A 20,916-nucleotide genomic window follows, 5' to 3' on the forward strand; every position below is an offset into this window, starting at 1 on the left:
AGTCACAAGCAGAGTCCCAGAGGGCTCAGTCCTGGGACCCCTCCTGTTCGGTATATATTTCTCTGAAGTACAGGCAAAGGTGGAGGGACTGTGGCTAACCAAGTTCGCAGATGACTGTAAATTGGGTGCAATAATTGACTCTCCAGCTGACACAGACATCCTGCAAAAGGGTCTCACAGAGACAAACACCTGGTGTCAAAGTCACGGCCTCAATATAAATGCCAAAAAATGCATAGTAATCCCATTTGGGGAAAAACAAAATACCTACAAATTACCACATAGATGGGAATCCACTAAGTACAGAAGAAGTAATTAGGGACCTGGGTACCCAAGTAGATAGCATGCTCTCCTTTGATAACCACATAGCCAAAACGGTCAGGAAATCCTTCTATGTGGTACACCTGATCACAAAGGGTTTCTCATCCAGATCCAAGGAGGTGATTGTGCCCCTTTACTCCTCACTCATTAGGCCCATAATAGAATACAATACCCCATTTGGGATGTACCTCACTAGACACCTGCAACAACTAGAAAGACCACAGAAGTACCTCACTAAGAGGATTAAGGGCCTTAAACAATTACCCTATGAAGCACGACTAAAAAAGCTCCAGCTCTTCTCAGTCGCTTACCGTCTGCTCAGAGGTGACCTATGCCGACCTATAGGGCCATGTGAAACCCTGAACTAATGGACATGCTTCACCTCAAAAAAACGAGATCCCTCAGAACCACTCATTCTAGTGACTTGAACCTATGTACAACAATAAACAGGACATGCTGGAGGGATAGATTCCTGTCCCAGCGACTCCCCTCACTCTGGAATAGAATCCCAATCCATATTCGACAGAGATCCTCTCTGACCCTCTTCAAGAGAAATCTTGATGAGTGGATGGGTAATCGTATGTTCTACCCTGGGATCACTTCAGGAGCCCTGTTGACAGAGGCTCAAGTTACTAATCTAATGAGGAGGCTAAAGCCATCACTCTGTGGCTAGGCTTATAAATGCCCATGGGCAGATAGCCTAGTACTTACCTATATATATATATATATATATATATATATATATATATATATATATATATGTATATCTATATCTATATATATATATCGATATATATATATATATATATATATAGATATAGATATAGATATTTGTTTACTATCATTTTAGCGATCACAGCAATGTCAAATTGCTAAATAATGCAACCAGAATGCCGAGGACTACTTGTTTGAACATCTGGACCTGCCTCACCTTCTGGACCCATATTAACACTTGTTCTTGCGTCTGTGGAAGCCAGGAGATTCGATGTTTGAAATTGTAGCCCTCAGCATTCTCAGCTTGCAACCCTCTGGTCACGTTATTTATTGACAATTCCTACATACATAAGCATCAATGAATCTCCAAACCACATCAACAAATAAGAACACGAACTGGAACACCACTGATAGGACAAACACTTATTTTATTATAATACACGTTCTGGTACCTCGGCTTCTTGCCTTCTGTTGGAACATTTTAACACTACAAGTATGTCTTTATATATACAATTTATCTTTCCAATTATTCAATAATTTTCAAGCAATTACATAATTAAATAAAGTGATTATCTTACTATTAAGCCAGCATTTAAAGTATACTTCATTAGACATAAAACAGACTAGTAAAGTATAATTTAAAGTCACATTCTTAAATACATATTGCACTACCATTTCTTCATTCAACAACAAATGTGCATACATAAATAACACTGCATTTCTTAAGACTTTTAGATGCATCTATTTTTAAATGCATCAGTGTTTCCTTCACTTTCTTCATATTGTACGACAGTGTAAAAAATGTGAGTACAAAAATGATTATATTTTACATATTGTCAATATATATTTCATCTATCAACATTATGTGTATTATTCTCCATACACCAAAACCTTAAATTTAAAGTGAAATGTGCTTCAATAAACATCAGACAATCTAATGGAGTTTTAACACTTATAGAAATGAATTACACTACCATTTCTTCATTCAACACCAGCTATGCATGCATAAAAAACATTACATTTCTTGAACTTCTAAATGCATTTATTTTTAACTACTTCTATCTCCCTTTCTTATTCATGTTTTTCAATAACTGTGTAGAGAATATGGATACAAAATATATATTCCTGATGTATTGTCACTATGTTTATAATGAGTGCAATATTAGTTTTCTTTCCCTATTATACATATTTTTTCTCTCATAACCAAAAATTTAAATCAACTCATGATTATCTATGTATTCATTTTACATCCACCTACATCCACTATTATTTGACAATAAAAGTTCTTATGTTGTTATATTGCAATGCTCCAAACTTCCTTCATTTTAGTTTATAAATATTAATAATCTTAACAATTTATATGCCCATGTATGAATTTTCCAATATACTATGATTGTAAATTTTACTCAGTTATTTTAAATGTTCAAATTATTTTCCAAATTCATTCCATGAAGACATAAAGTATAAAAATTAATAATCATTCTACTTTCATTTTACTCTCTAGTCTGTTTAATTGTTTTTTAAAATTCCCATCACTGTAAACCGGTCGTGTTATGATACTAAAAAATAGACTCATCTGACCCTTGATGCTTAGACAAGAAGTGCATGGCAACAGGACTCTCAGGTTTCTATCTTCGCACATTACCCAAGTGCTCCATAATTCGTACTTTGGCCTTCCTGGTAATTTGACCAATATACCAGGAAATTGGATCACAGTCACAACCTATTATATAAACGACACCACAGCTGTCACAGTTGTAATATTCACTGGCCCTGTACAATTTACCGTTAATCTTTTTACCATCTAAATTTTTACCACGGTTGCATACTAAGCATTTTCCACAACTATAGGTTCCAACAGTTTTCCCTATTACATCTGGACATTTTAATTTTAAGCCTTTTCTGTTTAGCAGTTCTTTTAAATTGCTGTGCTTGCTGTAAGAAAACACTATATGTTAAGGAAACAAAGAGCCAATAGAATTGCCCTCACTGACAATTTCCCAGGCCTGCCTAACAATTCTTTCCAAAATGGGAGAAAAATTAGAGTATCTTGTAACAAAAACAATTTATCTTTCACCCCTCCATCCTCTGTACCATCTCTGACTGTTCTTCCGTGATAGTTACCACCAACCCTCACTCTGATTTCACCAGTATCTGTAACCTTATTCTTTGCTTTTTGCAATGTACGGTCATCATATCCTCTGTTCTTTAGTCTAATATATACCTCATTCAAGTTTTGAATTCCCCGTACGGTAATGACTCAATCATACTAGTAGCATGCAGGAAATTATTGACAGCTTTGGGTTTTCTATATGGCTTGTGCTGTATCTTTTTGTCATTGTTTACATAAAACATGACATTCCAAAACAAAATGCTCTCCCTACCAATGCCCCAAGTAAATCTCAATCCATGTGGGTTATTATTTAAAGTTTCCATAAATTCCACAAATTCAAACTGATCACCTTTACAAATGAATAATAAATCATCTATGTATCTCTTATAGTATACTACATTTCTCACATAATAATCTTTTAGTGCCATAAACCTATTTTTAAAATCGGGTCTACTTTATTTAAACGAAAATGTGTTACGTCGAACACCACTCCATCGGCACATATACACCGAACCGCAAAATAATTGAACGCACAAAACCGCGAAAATACCACGAAATTCGAAATGTGGAAGTGTTTTGGTTAGCCCGTCTGAGCTACAGATCCGTTAGGTAAGTGTGCGATAATTACAGACATTAGGGTTAGGATTAGGGTGCGGGTTAAGGTAAGTGCATAGATAGGTAATGTAAGATGGGTAATGTATTTAACGTTTAGTGTAGGGTTTGAGGTAGGGGTTTGGTTAGTGTATGTGTGTGGTTTATTTATTTTGTTTGGGTATAGCTCCGTAGGATAAGTTTGTGGTAGTTACGGACCTGAGGGTTAGGGAGGGGTTAAGGATAGTGTATGGATAGTGGTGTATGTGGGGTTTAGTGTAGGGTTTTGGTTGGTGGATGTTTGTGGTTTATTTATTTTGTTTGGGTGGGTAGCAAGTTTCGGGCGGTGGGGTTGGCCAAGTATGACAATTCGGTATTTTGAGTTTTGCGGTTTCGTGCGTTCGATTATTTTGCAGTTTGGTGTATATGTGTCGATGGAGTGGTGTTTGACGTAATGTGTTTTCATTTAAATAAAGTAGACCCTTCAAAATCACCCATATAGATGATAGCATATGATGGGGCAAAAGCTGCCCCCATTGCTGTTCCCCTCGTTTGCAAGAAAGCTTCATTCTTCCATGTAAAATAGTTATGGTTCAGACAAAATTCAAGTAAGAGCAACAAAAATGTAGAGCGTGGCCCTTCCCCCAATTTTTTAGCCATTGCTTCCATGCCTCATCTTTTATTAATATTAGAATACAAAGCAGTAACATCCACTGTTGCCCAAAAATAATTATCTTTCCATTCCAAATTGAGCAATTCTTGACAAATCTGCTGAGTATTTTTAACATGAGAGGGTATAGCTGTCAAATATTTCTTGAAATGAAAATCCAAAAAAGTGGTGTTCCAGTTCATGTTCCTGTTTGTTGATGTGGTTTGGAGACGCGTTATTTATTTATTCGACAGTGTAACAATCACTGAAATAATATGAAACATTTATATATATATATATATATATATATATATATATATATATATATATATAGTTTTATATATATTATATATATATATATATATATATATATATATATATATATATATACACATTAGATAAGGAAATGGTATAGAACAGGAGGCTGTGGAAGACGGTAAACTAGGTGAAGAAGAGGAAACTGTAGTAAAAGAAGAAACAAAATATGCAGGGAAAATTGAAGAGTGCAAGTGTATGTAGAAAGAATTGTCAGGAGAAGGGATTACACTAATATTTTTTGAAGTTCTAGCCTGTAAAATATCTAATTCTGAGGATCAAGGATTATTTGTACATAAATCTAGGAAAAAATATTAAATTGAGGAAAAATTAAAAATAAGAAAGCAAAAATTAAAAAATATATATTTCCCCTAAAGTTAAACAGAAAAGCAACAATTTGAGAGTAAATATGAACAGTATTAATAATACTATAAGAAGGATAAGGATTCTGGAATGGTGTGCTAAATGTGTTGTGGGTGTTATTCTGTTAGAGGATGGAAGATTCCTGACAAGTGAAGAAAGACTACAAACAGAAAAACTGTGTGGTGGAATACAAAATGGAACTCAGGAAGTGAGCATTGTTCTGAAGAGGATATGCTGGATAATAAAACAGTCAGATCCTAGATTTAATGTTGGTAAATATATGAAGGCTAGTTGTTGTGAATGTAAGGTGAAGTGAAGAGAACATGCTTATAAAATCATAGCATTATATGCATATATAACTAGCAAGAAAAAAACAGAGAATCAGTTTCATGAAATATAAGAATATGTGGTGGTCAATATAAAAATTATAATTTCATGGGACTTTGATTGCACTGCCGTGCAATTTTGCACCACAGCAGGTGGGATGTCCTCACTCTGAGCCAGTAATCAAGGAGCCTGAAAACTTACCACTGACACTGAAGGGGGATGTTCACTTGGAATACAAATGGATATACTCAGTATTTCCAGATGCAGACCTCTCTGCATCAAGCACAATTTCCTTTAAGAACACACAGAGAACAAACTCAGCCTGAGGTGTGAGTTTCCATCTCTGTCTTTCCTCAGGTCCCCAGTAAGGCTCCCCACTGGCACAGCTGCAGAGTTTGGTTCCCAGCTGAGTGTCCAAGCCAAGCCCGCCAGCACCCTCTCTGTGAAACCAGTGCTTCATGTCCCTGCTCTAAGTAGCTGACGCATACACTTTTTATGATTTAATTTTCACATGTACACACACACACGCGCACACACACACACACACACACACACACACACACACACACACACACACACACACACACATACACACACACACACACACACACACACACACACACACACACACACACACACACACACACACACACATAAACACACACACACACACATACCTGGAAAAGGCTGGTACAGATTACCCACGCAATCAACTTTGCCCAGACTATAAGGTACATTCACTGCCACCAGTCAGTTACTATAAGGCTCTTAAAAGGGTATCTAATTATAATGAGTGAAGTTAATATTAATGCAAATGGTAATGCTGTCCAAACAGCCAGGCTTTCAGGAGTGGCCACAGTTATCACCAAATACATATATGCAAATACTCTCAAAGCTTAAATATTTTCTAAAAGGACCAGCCACAATGAAACCTTTAAATGTATTTAATAATAAATAATAAAAGAACATGAAATACTAAATATCTCTTTACAGTAAACACCAGAGTTTCACCTACAGGAACTAATAAAATAACACAGACGAATAGATTCACACAGATACAGAAAAACAGCACTTAACTAATCTCATTATATTTTCCTGACTAATTTAAAGAACACTATTCCCTAGTTAAGTTACTTACTACAGCAAGGCAAGATGAAGTAGATGAGTTATCCTTCTATGTCCAATTTCAAAAACAGACTGCAGTGACACTTCATTCTCAACTAGTATTAAACATTATTTTAGTGATGGATTCCAGAATGATATCACATACATTTGGTCATCTGACATCAGGTTCCCATGCCTCCCCCCTGGATTTAGCACCTATGTGTCAATATACACACACATAGAGCCTTGCTAAGACCTGCTGCTGCTCCTAGAAGTCATAAAAACATTTTAACAATTTTACTCCTCCTACAGAGCTACTAAATCAGGCTTCTTTCAGATATTTAATCTCTGGCTGCAATCAGAACTGTACAATACAATCTTTATGGCCTAATTTAATTTCAGCTATTTTCCAAAGTTAGTTGAGACTGAGCTTAACCTCTTCTCGTCCAGTATCCCCTGTTAAAACATATACCTTTAAACAGTTACAATAATGCATATACCTTTAAACAGTTACAATAATATATATATATATATATATATATATATATATATATATATATATATATATATATTTCTTTTCTGTCCAACAAGGCACACTGTTGATACATTTTAACACAAGCAGCTTTACAAATACATGTTTCAATACAAGCATCTGAACAAATCAGTTTGATATACAAATGACATATAATTCCTTACAAAATTCCAGCTAGCTGTACTGGCATATGTTACATATCCACTGCCCTACTTCACCTGGCATGGGTGGCAATACCTCAGATCATCACAGTTGCACAGATAATTTCAACAATTCTTCCCTTAGATACAGCTGTAGTACATTAGTGTAGTCCTCATCTTTAGTATATCTCCAATCTAAGAAGTATTGCTAGCGAGTAGTGACCTATTAAACCACTAGCCAAAAACCCAGTCAGAAATACCCATCTATAGAGCACCTCCTAGATCAGTCCTGAAAGCACCCCCTTTGTGATAACAGTTTTTTAAACTTAGCATTATAGACAGTTGGACTACCCTTGTTTCTCTTGACACCCTTGTTGACTTGGGTCTCCTGAGGCAGTGTAGCAATTGCCTTATGTACACTGACAACTCTCTACTAATAACTCACTCTAGTAAACAGTGCAACATATGTATCTAAACCAAGAATCTTGAATCCCTGCTCTCTCACATTCAAAACAGTAACACTGAAGAGATTGTCAATTCACCCACCAATACTTATGCACATAGTACACATCCAACACATAAATCAGCATATGTGGAGGTTCTTTCAAAAAATGTACCAAAACACCAGAGATCACCAAAATAAAAGATGGCTACAACTAACACAGTTTCACAGCACCCAAGACACATAGAAACAATAGTATCTCACCTACCAAGCCCTTAAAGCATAACACTAAAAAACACATTTTCTTGTCATTGAAGACTCCATAGTGAGAAACACAGATGTCCCACTCACTAGGGTACATAAGGAGAAAGTCATGGTCAGCTGCCAAGCCAGTGCCATCAGATCACACATGCACTCATGTCTCTTGGCAACAAGTACCATTATGACTCTGTCATAGCTCATATTGGAGTGAATGACCTGAGACATACCTAACTGAGCTATATGAAGAGAGACATGATTAAGCCCTCCGAGTATGTGTCCCAGGCAATTATGTCACTAGTCTTTAGCAGCATATTACCCTCACCCAGAGTGACGCCACAGTATAACCAAAAAATAATCGATTTCAATAATTGGCTTAATTTTGGTGTCATTGAAAGGAGATCCAGTTTCTGTCAGCCTGGAATGACATGGTCAACAAACCTTGCTGCTTTACCAGATACAGTTTGCATCTGACACCACTCTTTGCCAGATACAGTTTGCACCTGACACCACTAGGCTTTTCGTTGCTGTCAAAGGCTCTTGCCTCCCCCATAGTGCCTTTTTTAGCAAGGTCTCAAAAACAAAATTGACAATGTAAAAATTGCCATCCATAACAAAATAAGGGTTATGCTGCTAAATGCTAAGAGCTTAAACCAAAAAATGCAGACCCTAGAAGCACTTCTATCACTGGAGAATGTAGATGTCTCTGCAGTCACAGAAACCTGGTTCAAGGCCTCAAGAGAGTACCCCAGCCTTGCAAGTCTACAATGCCTTTCACAGCTTCAGACTGCAAAACAAAGATGTAAGAACCAAAGGAGGTGGTGTTTCTATCTATATTAGAGATAAATTCACCTCCTGTCTAGTTAGATTTGACAAGTCCATGGCATTATTCCAAGATTAGATTACTGTGGGTAAGACCCCCATTCAAGTCATAGCTAGTTATATATCCCCCTCCATGGATCATGATGTGCACAAGGCCTACTTGACCAAACTGGAGTCAATCCAAATATTGCCAAACACTCTCATGGGGAAATTTCAATTATCCCACCATCATCTGGGAAACCTACTCTAGCCCTAGCTCACTAGCACAAAAGTTCCTTGACTTTGTTAACTCAAATGCCATGTAACAAATTGTTCAAATCCCAACAAGAAGAACAAACATACTAGATCTAGTCCTTAGTAACATGACAAACAGATGCACCACTGCAACTGTTGGACTTTCATTAAAGTCTGAGCACATATCAGTCACCTTCGAACTGGCACTAACACCAGAACTCACAAAGGGCGAAGTCAGACTAAACAAACTTCACCAAAGCAAGCTATACCCTCCAAGGGGAAGGTACAAATGCATTCCAAGCCCCAACCCCAGATGGAAGTGGTAACTACAAAAAGATTACACTAAACCCTGTACAATCACTTGTATATGTGTATAGACTCAGCTGTTCCAGAGGGAATCAAAGCCAAAAAGCCAACCTGGTGGACATCCAGTGTCAACAAACTTTACAACAAGCACAAAAAGTTGCTGTCTAAGAAAACTAAGGCGAGATCCCAACAATGGAAAAGCACCCTCCTCAGCCTCAACAGGGAAATACGACAACATGTCAAATCCTCTAAGGGTAACTTTGAGAAAAACTTAGCAATCACAGCAAAGGACAGATTTGGTGAAAATTTCACTCCCTTATCCCTTCCAAACTTATCAAAACCTTGTCCCCAACCCCTCCCCACCCTACATATCTAAAGAGCAGGTCATTAAAGTCTTGTCTAAGGCAAAAACACAGTCTCTATGGGATCAGACGGTATCCCAGGTTGTCTTCTAAACAAATTAAAACATGAACTAGCATCGCCATTAAGTACCCAGTTCAATCACAGCTTAATGACTAGCTTTGTTTCTGTATAATGGAGAACTACAACAGTTATTCCCCTCCACAAAGGTGGCTTAGCAACAGACCCATGGAATTATAGATCCATAAGTCTGACCAGTCTCATCTGTGAAGCCATGGAACATATCATCATAGGTTCATAGGATCATAGGTGCATACTAGGCTAATGGCCCTGGAGCCTTTACAAACCTAGCCCATAGGATTACCCTGACATCATGCCATCCGACCTTAGTTCCCAGGGCATCTGCCGAGTAGAGCCACTGGAGTGATCCCTGAGTTAAATTTTCAATTTCCCATCCACTCATCAAGATTTCTCTTGAAGAGGGCCAGTGAGATGCACTGTTTGACATGTATGGCAAGTCTATTCCATAGCATGGGCAGTCTATGGGTTATGAACCTGTTCTTCCAGCACATTCTGTTGATTGTGGTAATTAGGTTGAGGTCTCTGGAGTGTGTGGTGTGGAGGGATTGAGATTTCTTTAGTTGTAGCATTTCTAACAGAACTGGGTCAGACATGGCTTTGTAAGTCAAGCAGAGATCACCTCTAAGTAGGCGAAATGAGACAGAGAATAGTTGGAATTGTTTGAGTCTGTCCATATAGGACAAGTGTTTAAGGCCTAGGATCCTCTTTGTGAAGTACTTTTGTGGCCTTTCAAGTTGTTGCAGGTGTCTAGTGAGGTACATACCAAATGGGGCATTGTACTCAATGATTAGCCTAATGAGGGAAGAGTAGAGGGAGACAGTGACCTCTTTCTTCCTGGATGCAAACCCCTTAGTAATGAGATGTACTACACAGAAGAACTTCCTGACCACAGCGGCAATGTGGTGGTCAAAAGATAGGTTGCATAGGATCTCTTATGATGCCTTCTGTGTTCAGTGGACTACCATCGATGTGGTAATTCATGGGAATTGGGTTTTTCCAAAAGGGGACAATGACACATTTTTTGGCATTGAGCTTAAGGCCATGGTTCTGACACCAGTCATTGGTCTCAGTGAGGCCTTTCTGTAGGATGTCAACATCACTTGTGGAGTTAATAATAGCTCCCAACTTGAAATTGTCTGCAAACTTTGTCAGTCAGAGTCCCTTTGTGTTGGCCTGGACTTCAGAAAAGTAGATACCAAACAGGAGAGGACTCAGGACCAAAACCTGTGGGACTCCACTTGTGACTGGTCAGCAGTCTGACTTGGAGCCAGGTACTTTCACACTGTGGGTTCTGTGAGCCAGTTTGCAACCCACCTAGTGATATAGGGGTTGATGTCTAGCTTAGTGATTTTTTTCTATGATTTCTGAGTGGGGAATGGTATCAAAGGCCTTGGCCAGATCAAGGTAGGCTGCATGAACCACCTTGCCTTCATCCACAGCTCTGGTGACTGACTCAAAGAAGTCGACCAAGTTGAGCAGGCATGATCTACCCTTCACAAAACCAAACTGTGTGGGATCCAGAGTTTGGACATTCCCTCTATCCTTGTTTATTAGGTCCATGATGATGCATTTCATAGCTTTGCATATCAGACTCATCAGGCAAATGGTGCGATAGTTCCCAGGGTGTGTAGTCACTCCTCCTTTGTGGAGAGGGATGACTATATCAGTGCGCCATTTGTTAGGGACAAAGCCTGAGATGAGGCTGTGATTGAACAGGGCACACAGGTAAAGTGCCAGTTCACTCTGTAGTTCATGTAGAACACAGCCAGGAATATAGTCAGGTCCCCATTGAAGCTGTATTCTTGGCCTTGGACAGTGCTGTTTTAACCTGTACAGCAGTAATACTGGGTGCCTGGCAATCTACTGGTATTGGGATTGGTCCTTTTGGGGGGAGAGAGGGGTAACGTTAGCATGAATCTGTCAGCCAGTATATTGGCAATATCTGTTGGCTTGGTATAGGAGGTACCATTGTGCAGTAACTCTGAGCAAATCTGGGTATTACTGTGGAGATTCTTTACATAACTATAGAAGACCTTGTGGTTGTCTTTACTATCTGCTGCAATTCTGTTTTCATAGCTAGCTTTAGAGGATTTGATGAGTGATCTCAATTTTTTGTTGAGGCTGATAAGGGAGTTTTTCCAGTCTTGGGACTTCACCTTATTCTGCATCAGTTTCCTCCTTCTGTTGTTGAGTTTGTTTATGGCAGGGGACCACCAGATTGGCATCCTTTTTTTTGGAGGAGAGCGTCTTGGTTCTATTGGGTATGGCGAGATCCATACATTTGTGTACGTGTTCATACAGTGCATTGGTGTATGATTCGACGGTCATGCAACTATTCTCCATTTGCATGGGTTCCGTGAATTTAGCCACCTCTGTTTTTAGGAGCCCAAAGTTAGCTTTTGAGATTTTTTTATGGTGGTTACCTTTGCAGGGGTGGACCCCATAAATAAAGACATAGGCGACCTCCAAACCCTGGGTCTGACCCAATTTGGCTTCATCAAGTGCAGATCCTGATTATTAAACCTGGTGGATTTCTTCAAAAATGTGACCAGGCCATTGATGAGGACAAATCTGTGCACATAGCATATCTCGACTTGGCAAAGGCCTTAGACACAATCCCACACTCAGGTATTGCTGATAAACTTAGCAAATGGAATGTAAACCCCTTTGTTGTAAGATGGGTTGCCAGCTGGTTCACAGACCAGTCACACACTATCAAAGTGGGTGACTGCACATCAGCCAGTAGACCTGTCACCAGGAGGGTGCCACAAGGGTTAGTGCTGGACCCCCTACTGTTTGGTATATACTTCTCAGAAGTTCGGGCCAAAACTAAGGAGCTGTGGCTGACCAAGTTTGCGGATGGCTGCAAACTGGGTGAAATTCTTGAATCCCCAAATGATGTCAGTGTACTTCAGGAGGGCCTTACCCAGAACAGTGACTGATGTCTTAGTCATGGTCTCAAACTGAATGAAGAGAAATGCATCATCATTCCCGTTCATAAAAAGAATGTCCTTTCACACTATCAGATTAGCAACAATAACCTATGTTCCTACAAATTGGTAAAGGGATCTGGGATCACAAGTAGACTGTGACCTTAACTTTGACCATTGTGTGTCTACTGTAGTAAGGAAGGCTTTCTACATAGCACACTTGACTAGCAAATGCATCACGTCTAGAGCAAAGGTGGTTATAACCCCTCTATTCTCATAACTAATCAGGCGCATAATTGATTATAATGCCCCTTTCGGTGTGTATCATACAAAGCACCTGCAGCAATTGTTGAGATCTCAGAGGTTTCTAGCAAAGAAGATCAAAAGATTCTAGCACATGTCTTATGCAGATTGACTAAAGTCTCCATCACTATACTTAGTATTGTACAGACTTCTTAGGGGAGACTTATGCCTGGCTTACACAGCAATCTCTGACCCAAACCTAATCAATTTGCTGTACGTACGTAAATCAAATGGGACTAGAGCTACCTATCCCAGGGACCTAAATATGGTCTGCGACTTGAATAGGATGTACTGGAAGGACAGATTTGTCTCCCAGTGACTGCCATGTCTTTGGAATAGGCTGCCAATTCATGTGAGCAGAGCACCTCTATGACACTGTTCAGAAGGAACTTGGAGTAGTGGTTGGTGCACCATATATACTTACTGGAGATAGCACCCACAACCCTTCTGGACATGGGCAATCATTAATAAATACAATCCTGGTTATTGACTAGAGTATCTATGGTACTACATTGGGATGAAATGGCTAGGCTTTAAATGACCTCCTGGTCATTAGGCTAGTAACCACCTATGATCCTGTGATTGTGGTTTAAGGGAAAAATTTAAAAAGAAAGGGAAAGCTGTAAAAAAAAAAACAGGATGTGATAAAATGTGGTAAAGGATGTGATAAAATGTGGTAACTTAGTTGTGTGAAACAAAAGTCGAAGGACTTTATAGAAAGGGGCACTTGGAACTAAAACTGATTATTTCATATTATCGGTAGAATTAGGGGTAGCAGATGGTGATGCAGTTGTGATGGGTTTAATAGAGTCTATATTAGGAAGTCAAAAGTTCAAAAGAGCAAACGCTCTTTCATCAACTGCAAATAAGTGAAACCACAGAATGTCGAATGTCAGAAACAATAATTTTTTTCCCAGGGGAAAAAATCTCTGGGCCATTGTCAGGACTTTGCCATTTCCTTCATCCCCCCACATTGGGGGGTGTGGGGTTGAAGCCCCCCACTTTATTTTGTCTATGGATTTGGTTTTTTCTTTGTTTTTTATTTTTTGAAGCAGCGATTTTTTTTCCCTGGGAAAAAATCGCTGTTCCATATGTTCGACATTGTGTGGTTTTGGTTATTTGGTGTTGATATAAAAGTGTTCACTCTTTTGAAGTTTCGAAGTTTTTATATAGCCCCATTTAATAGACCATTTAGCAATATGGATGGAGGTGATAGAAAAAAGAGAGAATAATAAAATAGGAAATGGGAAAAAGAATAAATGAGAAATTATGGGATGAAATAGGAGAGTTGGGCATATTGCAGCTGTGGAAGCATAATATAACCATGAAAGACTTCTATAAAAACTTGTCTAAATGGTGGATTGAATTTAAAATGAAGTATAAAAAGTGTTTTTTTCCCCAATGGCAAGATGGTGTAAGAAACGAAGGCAAAGTTAAGTATGGGAAAATGTATGGAAATAAATAAGAGAATTTTGACAATAATGCAGTATGGTATTACGATATGGAAAAAGAAATATATAAAAGAAATCAAGAAAAAATAAGGCATTACTGCTTTTGCAGAGATATTATTTACAAGAAATAAGGTAGGACGTAGCTGCATATTTTGGTAAAATAGTAAAGGAAGATATTTGTGTAATGAAAGAAATGTAAAATGGAGATGAAAAAAGAACACAAAAGCAAATTATGAACATTGTAGTACTGCATGTGAAAAATATGTAGAGTAAGAGTAAACAGATGGAAAGTAAGAGAGAATGGAAAGTACATAAAAAGTACAGTGTGTTAAGGAAGATTTTGAAAAATAAATTAGTATTATTGAATTGGATGAATTACTTAAGAAAGTAAATATTGTTTTACTATCAGACCAAGATGGTACAGGGTGTAGAATGTAAAAGAAATTGATGGATTAGGAAAGAGAGAATTTTGTAAATGCATTGAATGAATGGTTGAAGGTGGGTTTGTTTATGAAGAGTTGTTTTACAGGATATTAAAATGTATATGAAGGAAAGATGAAAAGAATTAAATAAAAAATGGAGACCCATCATACTATATAACACAGATTAGAACACTTTTATGAAAATATTACAGAGGAGAAAGGAAGGAAGGATAAGGAATATTATAGAAGAAAGTATATATGGTGTAAAAGCAAAGAGATGTGAAAAATTATAGTTGTGAGAGAAATTGTGAATGATATTGTAAGTAAAAGGAAGAATGTGAAACTTATTGTAGGTTATACTATCAAGGCATTTGATACAGTAGGATATGTTGCTTTGTTGGATATGATGGAGAAGTATGGAACAGGTAATATAATTAGGAGAGAGTGTTTGTCAGCATACCAAAATAACAGAGTGACAACATTAGTGAATGGGTGGCTGAGTAAAGAAATATACATGGTGTGGTGTAAGACAAGGCTGTCCCATGAGTGGAATATTGTTTGCATCGGTAATAAATGTGGTAGTGAGTGAAGTAGCTAGATATGTGGTCAAAAGGAGGTGATGAGTAGTTTTGACATACACAGATGATATAGTTGCAGTTGCTAAGAATAAAATATGGATGAGGGAAGTGTTGGTTTTTTGACTGGATATTGAAAGGAAATGGGAATGATCTTGAATGAATATAAAAGTAAAGGTTAGGGTGATGTGGTGAAAATATACACATATGCTCTCCATTTTCCTATTTGCCTTTTTACTTCTTTATTTTATTTAATTCTTTTATTTCTTTAACCAGTATTATTTTTCTTTAGTCAACTTTTTTTTTATAGTTTTTCTTTATTTTTTTTGTATTTAGTACTTTATAGAAAATATGTTCTTAGCTTAGTTTGCATTCAGTGTACCCAAGCCTGTTTGCTATGTTTTAGTTACAGACAGACAGAGGCAGGTATACACAGACACACAGACGGGTGCACTGTCACACACATGCACACACACACACACACACACACACACACACACACACACACACACACACACACACACACACACACGCACACACACACACACACACGTGCGCACACATGCACATGCGCACACGCACATGCACACGTGCACACACGCACACACACACACTTTTATTGATGCCACTGCACCCCTTGGTAAAGGACTATAGGTTGCAGTAGAAACATTTTGTTGAATGTGTGATAAATAGAAGCCACTTTTTTGGGGGGACAGAATGGAATTGCCCAGCATTTGAGGAAAAAGCATGTTTAACATACAGTAGGTTAGAGTATGCTGGAAGTGTTTGTCATCAGCTGTTGAATCAGGTATTTTTGTTATATTTCAGAGCTATTTTGGATACCAATGTATTCTTCAGTAATCCACTGTGCCTCATTCAGTATTACATTCATAAATCCATGTATCTGCCTTATCCGTGCTGTGGCTAAAAAGGCCTTTGAACAGCCTACATACTCAATTAAAAACAAATAAATAAATATATGTACTCTAGTATGGAAACCTGCCTTGTGCCACACATTTACCATTTGAATTGTACAAACATGGCAATCAAATCTTTTTGATGATCATTAATAAAACGAGTGGTATTTGTGTGTGTGATAGAGTATTTACCCCCCTTAGGTATTTCTCATAAAGCAACACAGCATAACATGTTAGTGGTGGTGGTGGTTATCATTGCCATCTACCCCATTTCCCATTGTTTACAAGAGGTCAGTGTGCCGTATCAGCATTAGTCAATGTGACCGACTTACCAAGAGCCAATATTTAAACTGCAGAGTGGTTAGCTCAAGGTAATTATCCATTAACCTCAGAACTCATAATTTCATGCAACTTTTAGACAACCCATTTCCTGGACAAAGTACTAACTTTTCATGACTTCTCTTTCTAAATGTTGAAAAGCTCTGCCATTGTCCTTCAATAATCTTTTTATTTTGTGTGTGTGTGTGTGTGTGTGTGTGTGTGTGTGTGTGTGTGTGTGTGTGTGTGTGTGTGTGTGTGTGTGTGTCTGTGTATCTGTGGGTTCTTTTCATTGCATTCATTATTTCTATGAAGCAATGTTGTATGTAATGTGCTAATCCTCAGTCCTTTTCAGACTTATCTGACATGATCAGAAATGCAAAACCCAAATGAGGGTATACTGAAGTTATGTCCTTGCTTTCTGAGTCTACTTTGTTCTTTATCATGGCCAAATATTTTGTAGTCCTGACATTAATATTTTAGTGATGCTAGGGGAATTATAATTTAGTGGTTGTCAATAATTCAACACAGCAAATTTGTATAGTAACATGCAACTGTCTGCCTATATCTATCTGCATCTACAAGTGACTTTTTTGTATTTTTCCATCTAGCACTGTATGCAGCTGTCAGAAACATGGCATGTAGAAATAAATCTATGCAATCAGTTCCTCACAGTAATTATATTACATTTATCAGATCATAGGAGATTACTAGGCTATAAACCAGATTTCAAGCCTAGCCATTTCATTCCAATGTAATACATAGAAATGTTAGTTAATACTCAAGATTGCATTTAGTAATGGCTGCCTATGTCCAGGAGGTTTGTGGGTGCTATCTCTGGTAAGAATTTACGGTGTTCCATCCACGCTTCCATGTTCCTCTTGAATAGTGTTACAGAGGTGCTCTGCTTCACATGAAATGGTAGGCTATTCCAAAGATGTGGCACTTGTTGCAGATCTAGGAGTAAAAATGTATGTCAGCATGATTATAACTAGTAAGGCTGTGTGATGTGAGCTAACAGACTGTGCAAGTGTCAAGACACAGTAGCTTTAACAAAACTGTATTACGGTTGTCATTATGTCTGGTCATAGGATTAAATGCCAAGCACAGAATCCTGTGCACACCAGTGTATACATAGAATCCTAAATCAAAATTGAACCATCACCAGTATCACTCGCTTTGAGCTATGACAACTTCATTGTTAGTGCATTCAGTTAAAGGGATGGAGAAGTACAACAACTTGTAGGACTTGTTTTTACCATTTCTAGTAATGTGTTGTTTAAGAGATTCTGTATTTTGAGCAAGTATTATGTAGCTTTGTAACCTTAAGTACAACTCCAAGTAATTGCTAGAAATGAGCTGAGCAGCCAGATTAAGTACGCAAATAAAGTGTTAAGGATAATGAGGGAGGTCTCTGATGAGTTTACTTGTTCTGGTATTCATTTTAATGCATTAGCTTTGGAATGAGTTCAGTGTTGCATTAGCTAACAATGACAAAAAAAAAATCTTTCTATCAGAAGCAGAGAGGCAGAGGTTCTCACATGGTAAAGGCAGTGTTGTATGCATTTTGTTCAGAATGAGCAGCAATGAGACTGAAAATAGAGAAAAGGTTGTAGTTTCAATAGCCTAAACTTCAGAAGTACCAGAAAAAAATGAGGCACAGACAGGGTAGCCATCCATCTCTGCATTAGACAACAACTGACACAATTACAGTTAAATATTATTATTTGGCAGTCCAGCTGTGTAGACTTCATTTATGAAGAGGAATACAGCTGCAAGCAAAGGGTGTTGAAAGCCAGTGATTTTTGCTGTGGTTATGGAACTATGGCCATCATTGTAGAGCATGAGTTTAATTAAGCAGAAGAAGGAGCTGACTGATGCTTTGTAAACCATTATTAAGAAGATATGTTTATGGAAGAAGGTACATTATGGCCATTAATGACAGCATGGTATTCCATGATCATAAGTAGTTACAAGAAAAATGTGGTGGATTAGCAATTTCCTGTGAATGTTACAACAGTTCCATTATGGAGACCAAAGAGGACATGTCCACTCTCTGTCATTTGTTTTGATACAAACTGCATGAATAAAAGTAATGAATTAGATATTGCCACGTTAACTAAATGCAGCTACCTTTTTGTCTATAGGTGACAATATTTGTGAATCAGATGTTTGTGATGCCAGCACGACTTCCTGTGTATTCCATGATGGAATTGTAGAGTGCGTTTGTCTGTCAGGATACTTAAAATATTCAGAAATGGATCGATCCTGCAAAGGTAAGTACCAAAGATAATGTTTTTGCCAAGGACATTTAAAAGCATGTGTGTTGACATGTTCATCAGTATTTCCCTGTTTCACATATTTCATAGCCCCTTGTTTTGATTAATGAATTATTTATTCTAAATATATTGAAATTAAATTTAACTGTAGGATTCTTGGATGTGCAAAACTGTGATAGTATATTAGAGATATTGGTGAAAGCAGGCAAACTTTGTAAAGGGAAAGGAGAGACAAACAATGATCAGTAAGGGGGATAGCTTGAAGATGGTACATACGGACACTAAGTTTGTTAAGACCAGGTCAGATATATTCTGTTCTGTACTAGATTCATTACCAATATGGTCCTGGGAGTTTTTAATTAATAAAATCAAAGAACTTCTGAGCATGTCCTATGTTGGTGGTATAGGTCCTGAGTTAATCGCTGGATAGTTAAAATCACCTAGGATAACAATGTACCTTCTTATGCGGAGTTCATCTGGAATATTTAGCAAAGTTATGTGATTTTCTGGATACATGGTGGGTGTCCTACAGCATGCTGTGAACTGATAGCTGATCTTATTTAGTGTGATTTGAATCTCTGTAAGCTCTGATTGTAGGTTTCTGGGTATCTGTCTTGAGGTAGTATGACATCTAGCAAGACATGGAGATGCCGCCATAGTTTCCATCAGGTCTAAACCAGTGGTAAGCACAAAACCCAGGTACAGAGGGAGCATTCTCTGGGCAGTTAAACCAAGTCTCTGTAACAACACATACATGGATTGGCTCCAAATGCAAGAAGGACTCAAGGTCTGCCAGTTTGTTGTTTAAACTTCTAGCATTAAATACAGCCACCTTGATATGGTCCAATGGTCAATTTGTTTTGGAAGCTAGATTAGGAAGTTTATTACTAGGACCTTACCTAAAAAGGGCAAAATGGTGGCAATAAAATCTTTCACCAGTATGTGGGAGCCTTAGAATGAAAGATGCAAGCTTTCTCTGCCAGAGGAAGACTAGTTGTCATGCATCTCATCACATAATGATGCATACCAGTTCTCATAGAATGACATCAAGTGTTTTGCCAATTGTTGAAGATAATCATTTTTCTTTAAAGACTTTGGCATTATTTTTGGTGATGGAAGGATTGCACTAAATACTATGGTCTTCCTTGCATTTGCAACATGCATGGAGAGGTCTGTCATATCTGTTTTTGGGAACACTTTATAATCCCAAAATTCTGAAATACCGAATTTCAGAATCCTGAGATTATAAAGCCGAAAGCTCAAAAGTTCTAAACCCCAGAAGCGTGAATTTCAAAATCCCGAAGTACGGAGATTTTGAACTAGCGCTTCTGGTGTTGCACTGTGTGAAGGGACAGCTGGAAGTTCAGGTAAGTATTTATGTTTAAGGATTTTGGTTAGGGGCTTTAATGTGTGTCAGTGTGTTTGGTTACTATGATCTGTGTGTGCGAGGGTAATATAGCTTGTATGGTGGTGTTTTTGTGTGTTTGTGTAGTGCAACCATGGAGTTAGTATATTTAAGTAGAAGAGTGTGGGGGGCGCAGGGGTTTGAGTGTTAATGTGTTGGGGGAAGATGTGTGTATGTGGTGTATGGTTAGTGTAGTAGATTTTAAAATTCGCGCTTCTGGGGTTTCAGGATTGTCAGGTTTCGGCTTTATGATCTCGAAATTCTGATATTCGATATTTCAGGATTTCGGGATTATAAAGTGAATCCCTGGTTTTATATCTCTGAGGGTTCTGTATTCCAGGCCGTTTACCCCAACACTGACCACCACGATGCTGAACCCATATTTATCTGTTTTGAGGGTCCTAAGGGCCCTTTTAGCATTAGAAAACTTATCTCCTGAGAGACAGCTCCCTGACACCCTGCTTTTGAGTAGCATTATGAGAGTAGAATCCATGTGCTTAACTAGTCACCAATCACTTGTGCATCTCTGTCTGTGTTTTAAGATTGCTTAGGTGTAACTGGTCTAGGTTGTGCTGTTTCCTAGTGACTCTCAGATGTGTTGTCACTAATTGGTGTCATTGTATTTAGTTTATGCTGGGCCATGCTCC

General features: G+C 38.0%; 1 protein-coding gene across 1 annotated transcript in view; it reads left to right on the forward strand.

The window, feature by feature from the left end:
- The window catches only part of LOC122797805 (protein HEG-like), a 1,359,008-nt gene that overhangs the window by 921,593 nt on the left and 416,499 nt on the right, over positions 1-20,916 (forward strand). Inside the window, exon 7 of the mRNA XM_044066326.1 lies at positions 18,733-18,861. Within this exon, the coding sequence (XP_043922261.1) occupies positions 18,733-18,861 (129 nt within the window). The remainder of the gene's footprint in view (positions 1-18,732; positions 18,862-20,916) is intronic.

The sequence above is a fragment of the Protopterus annectens genome, chromosome 3.part1 (genome assembly GCF_019279795.1).
Source record: "Protopterus annectens isolate FY-2018-M chromosome 3.part1, PAN1.0, whole genome shotgun sequence".
Taxonomy (NCBI): Eukaryota; Metazoa; Chordata; order Ceratodontiformes; family Protopteridae; genus Protopterus; species Protopterus annectens.